General features: G+C 46.3%; 1 protein-coding gene across 7 annotated transcripts in view; it reads left to right on the forward strand.

Moving 5' to 3' along the window:
* LOC133489333 (microtubule cross-linking factor 1) overlaps nt 1-13,269 on the forward strand; it is a 40,828-nt gene that overhangs the window by 6,814 nt on the left and 20,745 nt on the right. For all 7 annotated transcript variants that reach the window (XM_061798326.1, XM_061798327.1, XM_061798328.1 and 4 more), the window contains exons 4-6: nt 107-265; nt 7,260-7,313; nt 7,793-9,136. In XM_061798326.1, coding sequence (XP_061654310.1) covers nt 107-265; nt 7,260-7,313; nt 7,793-9,136 — 1,557 coding nt within the window. The remainder of the gene's footprint in view (nt 1-106; nt 266-7,259; nt 7,314-7,792; nt 9,137-13,269) is intronic.

Genomic DNA, 13,269 nt, shown 5'->3' on the forward strand with positions numbered 1-13,269 from the left:
GTAACAGTTGTGTTGTACTCTGTGAAAGAAAAATGAGTTAAGATCAAGTAAGGGTTTCCTGAGAAGTGCGTACATATCGCCGACCGTGGTCGTCTTGTGACCTCAGGTGGCCAAAGACGTGTCGGTGCGCCTGCACAACGAGCTGGAGAGCGTGGAGGACAAGCGCAGCCGAGCTGAGGACGAGAACGAGCAGCTGCGCCAGAGGATCATCGAGGTGGAGATCTCCAAGCAGGCGCTGCACAACGAGCTGGAGCGGGCCAAAGAGGTCAGCGAAAACAAAACGGGTTCCTGTGGGTATAGATTACTTGTACGTACACCATGGCAAAGCATTTGTTTTAGGTCATGTCACCACATGTTTCGAGGCAGAATTCAATCACTTGTGCCCTAAAATCCCAATTAAAAAAAAAAAAAAAAAGTTGATGTTCATTACATACAGTAGCAGACAAAGTCGGACAGATACTCAGAAAATGATTGTGCCTCACAAATCCCGCCTAGCAACAAGCAAGAGGCCAATGTGACATGACTCAAAAAGGGCACAGGGCTTCACTGCCGTCAATAATCATCAGCTACAACATTAGGTACACGATCCAATACAAAAGCTGTATAAAAAAAAAAAAAAATGGGTGTTTGAGGTATTCACTTTCAAGGAGACATACAGCATTATGTAATTTTGTCACTGGCTTCCGTTACCATGATGACGGGGGCGGAGCTTGATAATGCGACTGCTCGGTGGGTCATTGCCTGCCCCTGGTGTAGCAGATCCTTGCATGTGGCGCATGCAGCAGACACATAAGCCATACACGAATAACCCCCAATCCCCACTTGGACAACTTCGCTGAAGATTCGAGTATGTGTCGCTTATCAGAAGCTGGGAGAAGAGCATGAGGGAATCTCATTGACCCAGTTAGCATGTGCTGCTGCTGCCGTGTGTGTGTGTGTGTGTGTGTGTGTGTCTGCCAATGAGTGAGGAGACTCACTGCCGCAGTGCCACACATACACTGGATACCCACGCATCCTCCCTTTGAACATAAATACATGCCGATCATCTATAATTCAGTACAGTGCCACATCGTCACAGCGTTAACTTTCTTTGAACTGGCGACAGCTGGTTTATGTTAAATAATATTGTAGGCCAGACATAGGTAGACATAAATTGGGATTAACGTCTGGGAGTTATGTTTTCGTCCCGCCGGCTGACGCAGAGGTCTGTTGACGCGAAGACACGCGGGACGGCATGAAACTGTCTCCTCGCTTTAAATGTCGAGATCTACAATTCGGCTTGACGATGTCATGTTTTGTCTCGTAAAATAACGCTGGGCGATGACATCCTGTGACTTGAAGGCTTGTTTATACATCACAACATGTTATAGCAAACGCTAGATACAATGGAAATATGTCTCCGAGTGGCTGAGAACAGTAGCGATGAAATCAAAGCAATCTGATTGGTGTGGCGGAAAAATGGGTGGGGTTCTGAAATGGAAGGACATTTTTGAAGCACAGTTTTTGGCAGGCACAGGAGATACTTGCTACACGCTAACGTCAGCGCTAGACGGTGCACTGCGATGCTCCACAGTCTCCACTTTGCTGTGGCGCTCGGTTTTCCGGCTACGCTCAGTTTACAAAACTCACATTCTGCTCAACGCTAAACAAGCATGGAAACGGGAGTTCACAACAGTCAGAGACACAAAATAGCCGTTAAAAATGACAAATTGCACCGTCATTGATCAAAATTTCATCACATGTGCATTCTTAGTATTTAGTGAGATAAATCAAGTTAGCAATGCATGCTAATATTAGCACCTCTTAAAGTCCCTGTAAAGCAGGGGTGTCAAACTCATCTTAGTTCGCGGGCCACATTCACCCCAATTTGGTCTTAAGTTGGCCGGAACAGTAAATCTGCGACTTTTCTTTTTTTTCTTTTTAACCATTTTTTGGCCACATATTTACAACTACATTTGGGAAAATATTCACATTTATTGATTATCATCTAGGCGGCACGGTGGACGACTGGTTAGCACATCTGCCTGACAGTTCCGAGGACCCGCTTTTCTCCGGGTACTCCGGCTCAAGTGACTCGTCACACCTTACAAAGTTGCAAAAACATTTGTGCAGGGTTGTTAACAACCAAATTCGTCCAATTTCGAGGACATTTTCACTTTTGCAGGGAATTGAACTCGTATGGCTCTGACTGATGCGTTCAATGCGCTTTCCCCACAGAATCCACTCTCCCCCGTTTTTCGTATCGCTAATCTCCGCCCCCCCCCGTGGCGTCTGTCGGGTGGCGATAACAGCACGCAGTCAACGCTCTCCGGCCCCACGGCCCCTCCCCCCTCGTTAGCGACTAATTGCGAGCCGTGGGACACGCATGAGAGGCGTGCGGAGGTTGCGCGAGGGCGGTCTCATTATCAGCCAGCTGGATGCACCCCCCCCTTTCAAATTCAAGCGCCCTGCACAAGTAACCCTCTGTTGTCTGGTGTTCATTCCTATTCTTTTTGTTTGGACATTTTGGACACATGCAAACACTGAAAACAGACTTTTGCGGGGGTGGAGCTTAATTTAATGCTCCGTTTGCCCTTGTTGTTATGCTATTTTTTTCCGAAGGTGACTTTTTCTGCTTTCCGTTTGGCTAAAACCGATCTTTCACTCCTTGTTTTGCGTTGGAACGAATGCCAACGTGTGTTGGGGTTAAGGATTAATCAATGAGTCAACTTTACTAGTCCGCATCGACGTTAAATGTTTGAAATCGACTAATCGTTAATCACATGTTTTTGGCATCTCATGTTCCAGTCAGCCAATTCACAAAAAGGGCTTTCGAGTCGCCCAGCTGCTGCTGTCGTCGGACGACGACGCTACGTAGAGCAGAAAAATGTCCGGCCAACAAGGCGACAAATAAGAGCATAGCGGTTAGCCTCGCTAGCCTCGGCTATTCCAATTGCCTCTAGTTTTGAAAGATACGCTACCTCGTGACTGGCGGCGAGGAACGAGGGCAGCGGCGCGAAGTGGAACTCCATCTTTGTCGGCCAAATGTTGTGTAATAGCGCACAGACAACAACTGTGTGTTCATGACAACTTTATTGATCATAGAATGCGTGTAATACAACACACACCAACTTTACGACACCGAAAGCAACACTTGTATGTCGCTTTACGACACTAACGTCAGTGTATGCGGCCGTACAGATGCTCCAAGCCCGTGGAAAGATTTGACTAAAAATGAGAACCGTAGCAAGTCTATGGGCTGAAAAAAACTCCAAACTTCAAATCAACTTTCATCACATTATAGTCGACTACAAAAAAATCTTAACTCGTTCAACCCCTACTAGATAATAGTAGATAGTAGATCACAATGATGCAATGTCACTGGACGTTTTAAAGAAAGGATTTTGTAGCCGCAAGGTCAAATATCAGCGAAGGCCGCCCGCCATTTGATGACTGGTCACGACGAGGGCCCAGAGTCGCGTTTGAGACGTGATAACCCGTGACACAGTTCCACAGGTCACGGCTCTGGTTCTGGTTCCTTCATGGTACTTAGACTAGCTTCTGTCCTCCCCTTTTTAGGATTATTATGATTACGTTTTCATCCTGTCACAAAATAAACATGATGGCAGTTGTCCGATTGGGTTTTCTTTTAGCTTGAGCAGTCCCACTTCTCGAAGAATCTTCGACAAACTTTCATATCAAGCTTGAACTCCACTGCTTCTGAATGGAGGAATGTAATTGCCAGTATATGGAAAGGATATGCATCATTCAGACATTGACATTATTAAATAAGAGGACTCATTTGTCTCTCTGGTGTGCTCTTATCCTGATAAACTTAGTCTGCTACTTAACTTTATTTTAATCCTCCATTTGCCTCTCAACTTTTAAGACACTTATCATTTCCAAACTTTGAAGATTCGAACTTGACTGAGCCTCAGAAAAGTACTTTATTGACTTAATGATACGTGAGACGTGATGGAAAGCTTCACCGTCGTGAGTTCTGCCGAGCCGGCCGAACGTTCTGGCGCCTTGGTGGTGGTGGTTGTGTTTTCCGTGCACAGCTTGCCACCTTGTTGCGTGTGGGGGGTCTTCATCAGTGTGTGTGTTTATGTGTGCGTGTGTGTGTGTGTCTATACACATCCACTGACACGTCCCATTGAAGCGCCATTGTGCCAGTCTCTGTTGCGTGTCGGCTCCCTGGCTGGGGTCAGCGGCGGCTTAGCTAGGAGAGGCGGCGGCGTGCGAGTGTACCCTCAGCGGCGCACACACACACACACACACACACACACACACACACACAACAACTCACTTATTCATCACACTAACAGCGTGTGTTCTCACAGTTTTATGGCTAGACTGGCAGGTGGACGTTTAGCATCTGTAATGACTTCAGTCACAAGTGGCCTCTTCCAAGCGTACTGTCGGGAAAAAAGGACCTCTTGCATAATTTTTCTTTGTCTGATATCACGTCCAATCATTTTCACATCTATGCGTTATCTGCGACACGACGTGTGTTGTTTACGAGGCACTCCCCTCCTCCTCTGGGGAGGGCGAAGGGGGAATCTGACCTTGACGTGACCTCGGGGAATGCCGCATCCCGCCTGTCTCGCTGACAAATGTTCTCTCTTCTGATGCCGTGCGTGTGCGTGTGCGTGTGTGTGTGTGCGCGTGTGTGTACTGCAGTCTTTTACTGCAAGTGCTGCAAGCTGAAAATAGATCAGTGTGATCTGTGTGAAATATGCAGGGGCTTCACATTGTCGTCTTGCTGCATTGTGGAAAGGCTGCCATGTCCGCCCACACGACCAAACCTACAATTTGTCTTTATAGGGGTTATAATCAACTTCCGCATTCCGCAAAACAGGACAAAGCACTCCCTCGCAGTTCAGGTCACTGGTCATTTGGTAGCAATCGAGCAAAATCTCTACAACACGGACTCCTGGAAATGGACGAAATGTGCCCAAAATGACATCGGCCTACCTCCTGTGTCTTTTTGGTCACAGCGTTTTAAGACTTTTTTGTGATTCTACTTATGATAGACATTGCTATTAGCGTTCATTTTCCTTTTATATCGTGGCAATTTATTTAGCCATGGATAATAAAGATGTAAAATCCCCACCGCATGCTTGGACCCTTATTATCTGCGTGGTGTTTACATTCACTGGGGTGCATTAATGAATCTACTGAAATGGATTAGCATCTGCATCTGACACTTCTAATCGGCCTGGCAACAATTTATATCGACATTTATTCCGCAGTTGAGTGTGAGTCTTAGAGATGAGCTTTATCTGAATCCAGCTGCCCTCAAAAGCTCCTTCTATGCCTCCGCTCCCCCTTTTTCGGGGAGTGCTCCCCGTCCCCCTCCCCCCGTTAAATCCTATTAGTGGAGCGCGACGACAACACTCCTGCCGCCGCAGTGTCCTCCTTCTCCGTCGTCTTCCACCCGCATTTGGAGGCAACACCTGACAAGCTAGCCATGGGTGATGCTAACCATGCTACTTGTTGGCTTGTATGCTACGTGCTCTTTGAAGGTTCTTCGTAAGTAAGTAAGTTAGTTGTTGTCAGAAGTAGCGCCCGTTCCTTGCCACTTCCCAACCTGTCGTCAAACTTTCAGCCTTTTTAAAGGAACCTTACTATTTTGTAGGTACAGTGGTAGCTTGGAGGGAAAGCGCCGTAGAAAATGGATGGATGGATGGATGGATGCACCTGTCTCTATAGGAAAGTTGTAGTTCACGTACCTTCTGACCTTTCTTGGAGTCATGCATCTCAGCCTATCTTTGAGGAGGCTATTGAACTTTCAGCGCGGAGAACACTATTCATTTTAATGACTTCTGTCACAATATGGCAGCTGTAGCTAATGTCAAGGGTCAAATTGGTGGATGTCCCTTGTCAGAGTTCTGCAAGTCACAAGTTTCAGACCATTGTCGTCAACCTTCAGGGTTATGGCACGTTCAGAGCAAGAACACTATTGATTTGAGACTTTTGTAGTATATTACAACAAACGATGATTTCGTTATCGACGGCGGTCAGGGGTCTCGTGAAGCTTCGTCTAATCCGGTGTCTCCCCAGACAGACAGATTAGCTGTGTCACCATGGCGAGGGATTAGAACAGCAGTTGTGTTGGAGGCGCTCAGCGGGGCGCCAAAGTGAGCGGACGCGAGCCGGCTTGGTCGTGTGACCCACGCTGTCTTTACCAGAATGTTGGTTTCATAGGTGAATGAATAGATGATAGAATGATGGATGGAGAGAAGGGGTAGGGGATTCTGAAGATGAATGGTTGGTTGATGAATAAATGAATGGATGATGATGACAGATGGAAGGATGGATGAATGAATGGATCAGTCATAGATGGATGATGATAAATGCATTATGGCTCATAGATTAATGGATGGATGGATGGATGAGTGATAGATATTTGGATGATAGATTACTAGATGGATGGGTGGCTGATGGATGGTAGATGAATGATGTAGATGGATGAATGGATGGAAGGGTCGATGGTGGAGGGATGATAGATTCATGTGAGATGGATAAAAGGATGATGGATGGATAAATATACAGTATATGATGGACATTCAACTAGAGGGAGTAGCAGTCTTTTTGAGCTCGGTAAAATTAAAATTGAAGGATCATGGGAAAATAAAGCCCCAGCCCCCACCCAGTTTACGTTAATGTTTTGGTGGTGTTGCTAAGTGGGCGTTTTTCTTCCTGTCTCTGAGCCAGCGACTGAGTCAAGGTCTTCTTTTGGACTTCTCTTGGATGACTCACTGGGACCAAACCCTCCTTTCAACGCCTTTCAACAATTCCAAGACATGACTGAAGAAGAAGAAGAATCAACTTTATTGTCATTCACACTTATCACAGGCATATTCAGGACATTTTTGGTGTCAGATTTAGAATCTAGACTCCCAGAGGAACTGAATATAATAGTAATAAGAGAGTAATCTCCCCAATACCCATCCGGATGTTCCTCACTGGGCCTGAAAGACGAATCTAAGACGCTAATGCAAGCTCAGAACATGGCCGCAATCTTATCTCCAGTCTGCGTTAAACACTTGAAAGGCTTCCATCCGTCATGAGACGTTGACCTGACGATGGAAATGTGTAACGCTCTCTGATGAGGATTAATGTTCTGCTGCCTCCATTTTTTACGGGATTATTATCGATAAAATCTCAACATCATCTTTGGCTCTCATTATGTGTCTCTTCTGGAGTCAATACCGGAATAAGATAAAATACGTCCTAATTCTCTGTTGTTGTTGTTGTTGTTTTTTGTTTTACAGACTGCACTGAGGCGACGGGGGAGCTCATTTAAGGACAAGAAATCCACCAGCCAGGTAAAGGCTAAACTATTTTAACATATTCATATTTGATTTGATTTGTTTTCTCAATTGTATCTATATTATTATTTTTAGATTTGAATTGAACTTATTCACCTGAGGAGGACGACCTGACAATTTTCCAGGTTTCTGAGCTCGTTTCAGAGCCATAAAAGACATGGGACTAGACAAAAATAGTAGAGAGCTGGGACAGGCGTATGAATTTCAATGCTTGACACTCACTTCTCCAATCCTATTGTGTTGAAAGCAGCGCTAACGATATCCAATAATCAGACGGTGGGATGCCTTGCCGCTGTGTGGATGTGCACATAGTCATGGCAAAATAGTTTTTTTTTGCCAGGTTCTGTGCGAAAGATAAATAAATTCCAGATCTTTTGTTACGGCTCTGATTCATTTATTTTTCGGATCTCTGTGTGTAAGAGGCATTCATTTAACAAAATGTCTATATGAGACTAATGAAAATGTCTCGCCACTAGGAGGACAGTGCTGACCTCAGGTGCCAGCTCCAGTTCGCCAAGGAGGAGTCGGGCCTGATGCGTAAAAAAATGGCCAAGCTGGGCCGGGAGAAGGACGAACTGGAGCAGGAGCTGCAGAAGTACAAGTCGGTCTACGGGGATGTGGACTGTCCTCTTCCCCTGGCTGAGTGCTCAGGCGGCGGCCCCCATTCCACTCGGGAAGCGGAGCTGCGACTGCGTCTCAAGCTGGTGGAGGAGGAAGCCAACATCCTGGGGAGGAAGATCGTGGAGTTGGAGGTGGAGAATCGCAGCCTGCGGGCCGAAAACGACGACATCCGCTGCCAGTACGAGCGAGACTGCTTCGGCCGGGAGCCCTTCTCCAGCATGCCCTCGTCACCCTACGGTGGCGACGTACTTGAGTCGGCTGGCGAGCTCCGTCGTCACCTTCAGTTTGTGGAAGAGGAAGCGGAGCTGCTCCGTCGCTCCATCACGGAGATTGAGGACCACAACAGGCAGCTTACCTCGGAGCTCAATCGCTTCAAATTCAGTTCTGACCCGGCAGGCGAGGACAGCGGTGAAGGAGGATTATTTAAACCCACTAATGGCTCCAACGGCGGGATGATGGTGATGGAGGAACTGAAATCTGCCAGGATGCAGATCAACGAGCTAAGCGGAAAAGTGATGAAGCTTCAGTACGAGAACCGGGTTCTCCTATCCAACGTCCAGCGTTGCGACCTGGCGGCACACTTGGGCCTGAGAACCGGCAGCCCGCGAGACAGCGACGCCGACAGTGAGGGCGGCCGGCGGGAAGCGACTGAAGATGAGGAGGCAGGGCGACTACTTCTCCTCCAACCCAAGAGGGAGGGCCCTATTGGCGGAGAAAGCGACTCTGAAGACCTGTTTGAGAAAACCACCACCTCGGGGTTCGGAAGCATCCGGCCCTCGGATGGCATCGAGCTTAGCGCTGCAGAGCACGCCAACCGCCGCAGGGAGGAACGGGAATCCTTTGCCAATTTGAAAAGAGAGGCAGATAGACTTGGGAAGTCTGTGGACCGTCTTATCACTGATACGGACAGTCTGATCCTCGAGGGCAAACTTCTGGTAACTACGGCAGAGGGTCTGCAGGGAGGAGGCGATCCCCAAGTCCTGGACACTATCAATACCTGCATGAAAGCTTTCCGCACCGAGCTGCACATCTTCGTGGAGAAGCTGGAACATGTTGGTGATGGACTAAGGGACAGGACGGATGACCTGTCCCCAATGCCAAACCTCACGGAGTCCAGCAGTTTCCTGTCTACGGTCACCTCAATGTCGCGGGATTCTCCCATTGGCACCTTCGGGAGAGACCTGATGACGGACTTCCAGGTAATTTCAGTTGGGCGTTCTTTGCCAGGCAAGATGCAACATATGCCACCTTACATATAATGTTCTAATACTCTATCTCTAAATGTCGGCTTCGACCTAGCCCTGCGACTGTCTGGTGAGATCTATGTTAAATGTTTTTCTGTGCTCAGGCCACCAGTATTCCTCGTTAAATTGCGGGTCAGCTAAGAGGGAGGGATACTGTTTCAGAATCATCTTTATCTGCCAAGTATGTCAAAAATATACAAGGAATTTGTCTCTGGTAGTTGAATCCGCTCAAGTACGACAACAGACAGCAAGTGTGAACAAATCTAATTTTTGGACATACAAAAACACTACAGAGAGTCATTAAGCAATGAAAGGTTACCAGAAAAGTGGTACTAATGATACAATGACAAATGATGCAGTTCTCAAGCAATTTAGAGCAGTTTGATGTGACAAATAGTGGGATAATCTGGTACAGTTCCAATTGTGCCAAGGCTGCAGAGGGTTCTCAAGCCCGAGAGTGGCGAGTATTAGTCGACAACAGATATGCAAATAATGCCGAGTGATGAGACTACTGCAACTGTAAATAGGAAGTCCTACATCAAAATAAATGAACAAATCCATTTTGATAAAAACTGGAATATTGTTGACAGAAGGATGAGAGTATCCCAAACTATCACAGTAACTATAGTTTCCACCAAGCTGTAAAGTTCACTTTGGTTGGCTGCAGGGTTATTTGGATCTGTAATCCTTACCAGGGTTGCATTTGCGGAACTTTGTAAATAGCATGACACCATAGCGCAACAGAGGTGCATTGTGGTGCGCTATGTCAACTTTACCTGTAAGCAGTTGATGCAAACTCGTAACTTCCTGTCTCCTGTTCGTCTGGTAAGCCAGCAAGAGTGTGTGGAGAAGTGGGATGATACGGGTCAAATATTTTGGGACCCTTCACAATGACAACCACAAAAAATTGCAGACAATTCCTAACTGAACTGCATTACTTGGTGGAAAGAGGGCTCTTAGCCAGTTGATGAAAAGGCCCTTTTTGGATCATGTTATGATTTATCTTCTGACGAATTATTCAGCTTTTTGGGGCCCTCAGCATGCATGAAAACTAATCCATTTTTGCCAGCACCTGGTAAAAATACAATTATTTTAGGAGTCCCAAACACAATCCTGCAAAACTCACTCATATAGTGACCTGGAAAGTTTGAAAAAAAATAGCCCCTGACCCCAGTTTCACCGACTGGCGTGAAATTGGGTAGACATGTCTATCATAACGGAACACATACGGAAGTCTCAAGAACCCGTGACATGTAATTGAACAGGAAATTGGACAATGTGGTTTGCAGAGCTGTCAAACGGTAGGGATCGTTTTATTTTTTTATTTTGTTTGTTTCATTACGGAAATCACCGGAGGCTAACTCGTTATGCCCATAACGCTGATTGTTCCGGATATCTGAAAAAAAATCCAGCGTTCCACATTACCGGTGTCCCGGGGCCAGTACAGCGGGGTGTCGGGCCACCAAGACGCTTCAGACACTGGCGAGTGTGAATTTCATGAATGGATTCAATGAAGCAAACACTAAATTATATTTAAAACAAAACAAAAAAGAAATGTCCTCATTGAACAGTCGCGCAGGCTCTCTGATTTCCACTGTGCTGCCCCAGCTACCTACGAGCTACCACTGGTTAGCGGCTAAACACGGAGCCGTGGAGGTGAAAGTGCGCCGCATAAGTCACTTAATCATCACTTCTGTGGCAGCGAAAAAGCTAGACTACTGAAAAGTATCGTCATCACGTCGGGAGGACGAGGAGTAATTAACAGGAGAAAGACGGAGAAGCAATGCTAATTGCTAAGCTAGGCGTAGTCTCAAAACATCAGAAGAAGTGATTGGGTGATGCAGTACACTTGTCACGTAGTTATAGTAGAGAGTAACAAACTTGGAACAGCAAAATAGCAATAAAATTAATGTCTGTCTGGAGACAAAATAATACACAACGACACAGGATGCCTCTGAAAGCGGAAATAAATGTAAATAAATGTACACCACCGCACACGTGACCTGAGAATAGCGGCCTATGAGGTCAAAAGTATATTAATATAAAAAATATTGATCATATAAGATAATCTTTATGAGTCCCACAATGGGCAAATTTGCGTCATTTCAGTGGCAATAGCGCATACAGGAAATACAAAAATGTACATTTGTACAAGAAGAACATCGGGAAAGGCTAATTAATCCACTGACAGATATTTCTGACGATGGCCCGTTAAAATCTCCGACAGGCCTACTATGATTCAGGATGAAACTGCGTCGATATAATAAATGCTGTACATTAAAATAACAAATATTGAAGCCATAATTTATTCATGATTATGATTATAGAGTAATGATTATATTGTGCAATTTTGGGCAAATTCCATGGCTGGTACATTGACCAATTCCTGCGAAGGAATTGGCCCAAATGAGTCCTAACTGGAAGTAGGTATCCTTTACGGATGGACAACACTAAATTGCAAAGCTTTTTTTTTTTTTTTTTGCCTACGCCATCAAATGTGGGTGGAGCATGGTACAAAAATTGGATCATTTTGAGGATTCACCATGGAAAAGTGGGTACAAGGTCCCGTTCAGTTAGCTTCGAAGTCTTGAGAAGAATAATGTTTAGACGCCTGTCGGGAGCCACCCAGCTCTACCACACTGGCACCGTCGCCCACCCCTACCCCGCCGCCATCACTTCCTGCCGCCGCCACATTGCCATCTACATCTCCATGCACATGCTCCCCATAGAGCGCCGCCTCGCTTGCCGCCCGCACGTATTGCCCGCCCACTTGGCCGCAATCCGAGCGTCTTTTGACTTGACTGCATGGTGGATGGCTTCTGAACAGGCCTGCCTCTTATCTCTGTGGCTCTTAATGGGCGTCACTGTTTTGTGTTGTACGTTGTCACCAAGGAGACAAACATCACGTTGTGTGTCGGCAAACAAAAAGGCTCTAAAGCAGGGTTGCATGATGGAGGGAGCTTGCCGGCTTTCGGGAATGTTCTCCAACCGCCCATGCAGGCTGAGAAGGGAAGCTGCCTTCATCCCCTCCCACTCCTCGTCCTCCTCTTCCTGCAGAGCTCACTGGCTGAGTCCCGATGGAGCTGGGTGGATTCTGCACTCGCAGCTCTCACAAGTTTAAAGCAATCGGGCCTTTAGTCGGCCTGATCTCCACCAGGGTTGAACAAAACTGGGATGGGTAATCAGCATATTTGCTTGTTTTTTTTTTAATTCATATCTCAGCAGGGCACTCCTGGTTAAAAAAAGGACGTAAGACTGCAGGACCGTGCCATTTTTTTCTTGGCCAAGGGGAACAATTCCATTATAAATCAAACGACAAAAAATCCTCAAACAATAGTGACGTAATTGTGGAGTAATTTCATTTGTTTGCTAGCAGGCTACTTTCTGGTTCCTAGAGAATGACGTAAGGACATCGGACCCCACCATTTGTCTTCTGGGATGGGGGTGGGGATGGTCACAATGTGACTGAAATGACAAAAATGAAAATATCGCAGAGTGTCGTTTCTGCCATTTCTTGTCTGTCTGTTTGTTAGCTTGCGGGCTACTTCCTGGTTCATGGCAAATGACGTAGGGACGTATAACTCTACCATTTGTGTTCTGGTGTTCGGGGGGGGGGGGGGGGGCGAGCTTAGGGGACGGTTAAATCATGACACAAAAACGGAAAATTATTTACATTGTGGAGTGACTTTTTTATGTCTTATGTCCATTCATTTGTTAGCCTGCAGGCTACTTCCTGGTTCATGGAGAATGATGTAAGGACGTGCGACTATACCATTTGTCTCCTGTTGTAGGAGGGGACGATTCTGTCATGACTCTAACGTAAAACAGACAAAAGTCCTCTAAAGTGAAACTCTTTTGATCCTCCATCCTTATGTTAGCTCGCAGGCTACTTCCTGATTGGTTGGGTTAGGGTTGCCATCCGAGGATGACATAATATGATGGAACTGTACTGTTTTTAATTCGGGGGGGGGGGGGGGGGGATAATACGACATCGTGACTCAAACGTCAAATAGAGAAAATTCGTTTGTCGGCTAGCAGGCCTCCTGGTTCAACAGGACCGAACCATTTTTGGCACATCCACTGAAGGT

This window comes from Phyllopteryx taeniolatus, chromosome 14, assembly GCF_024500385.1.
Source record: "Phyllopteryx taeniolatus isolate TA_2022b chromosome 14, UOR_Ptae_1.2, whole genome shotgun sequence".
NCBI classification, from domain to species: Eukaryota; Metazoa; Chordata; class Actinopteri; order Syngnathiformes; family Syngnathidae; genus Phyllopteryx; species Phyllopteryx taeniolatus.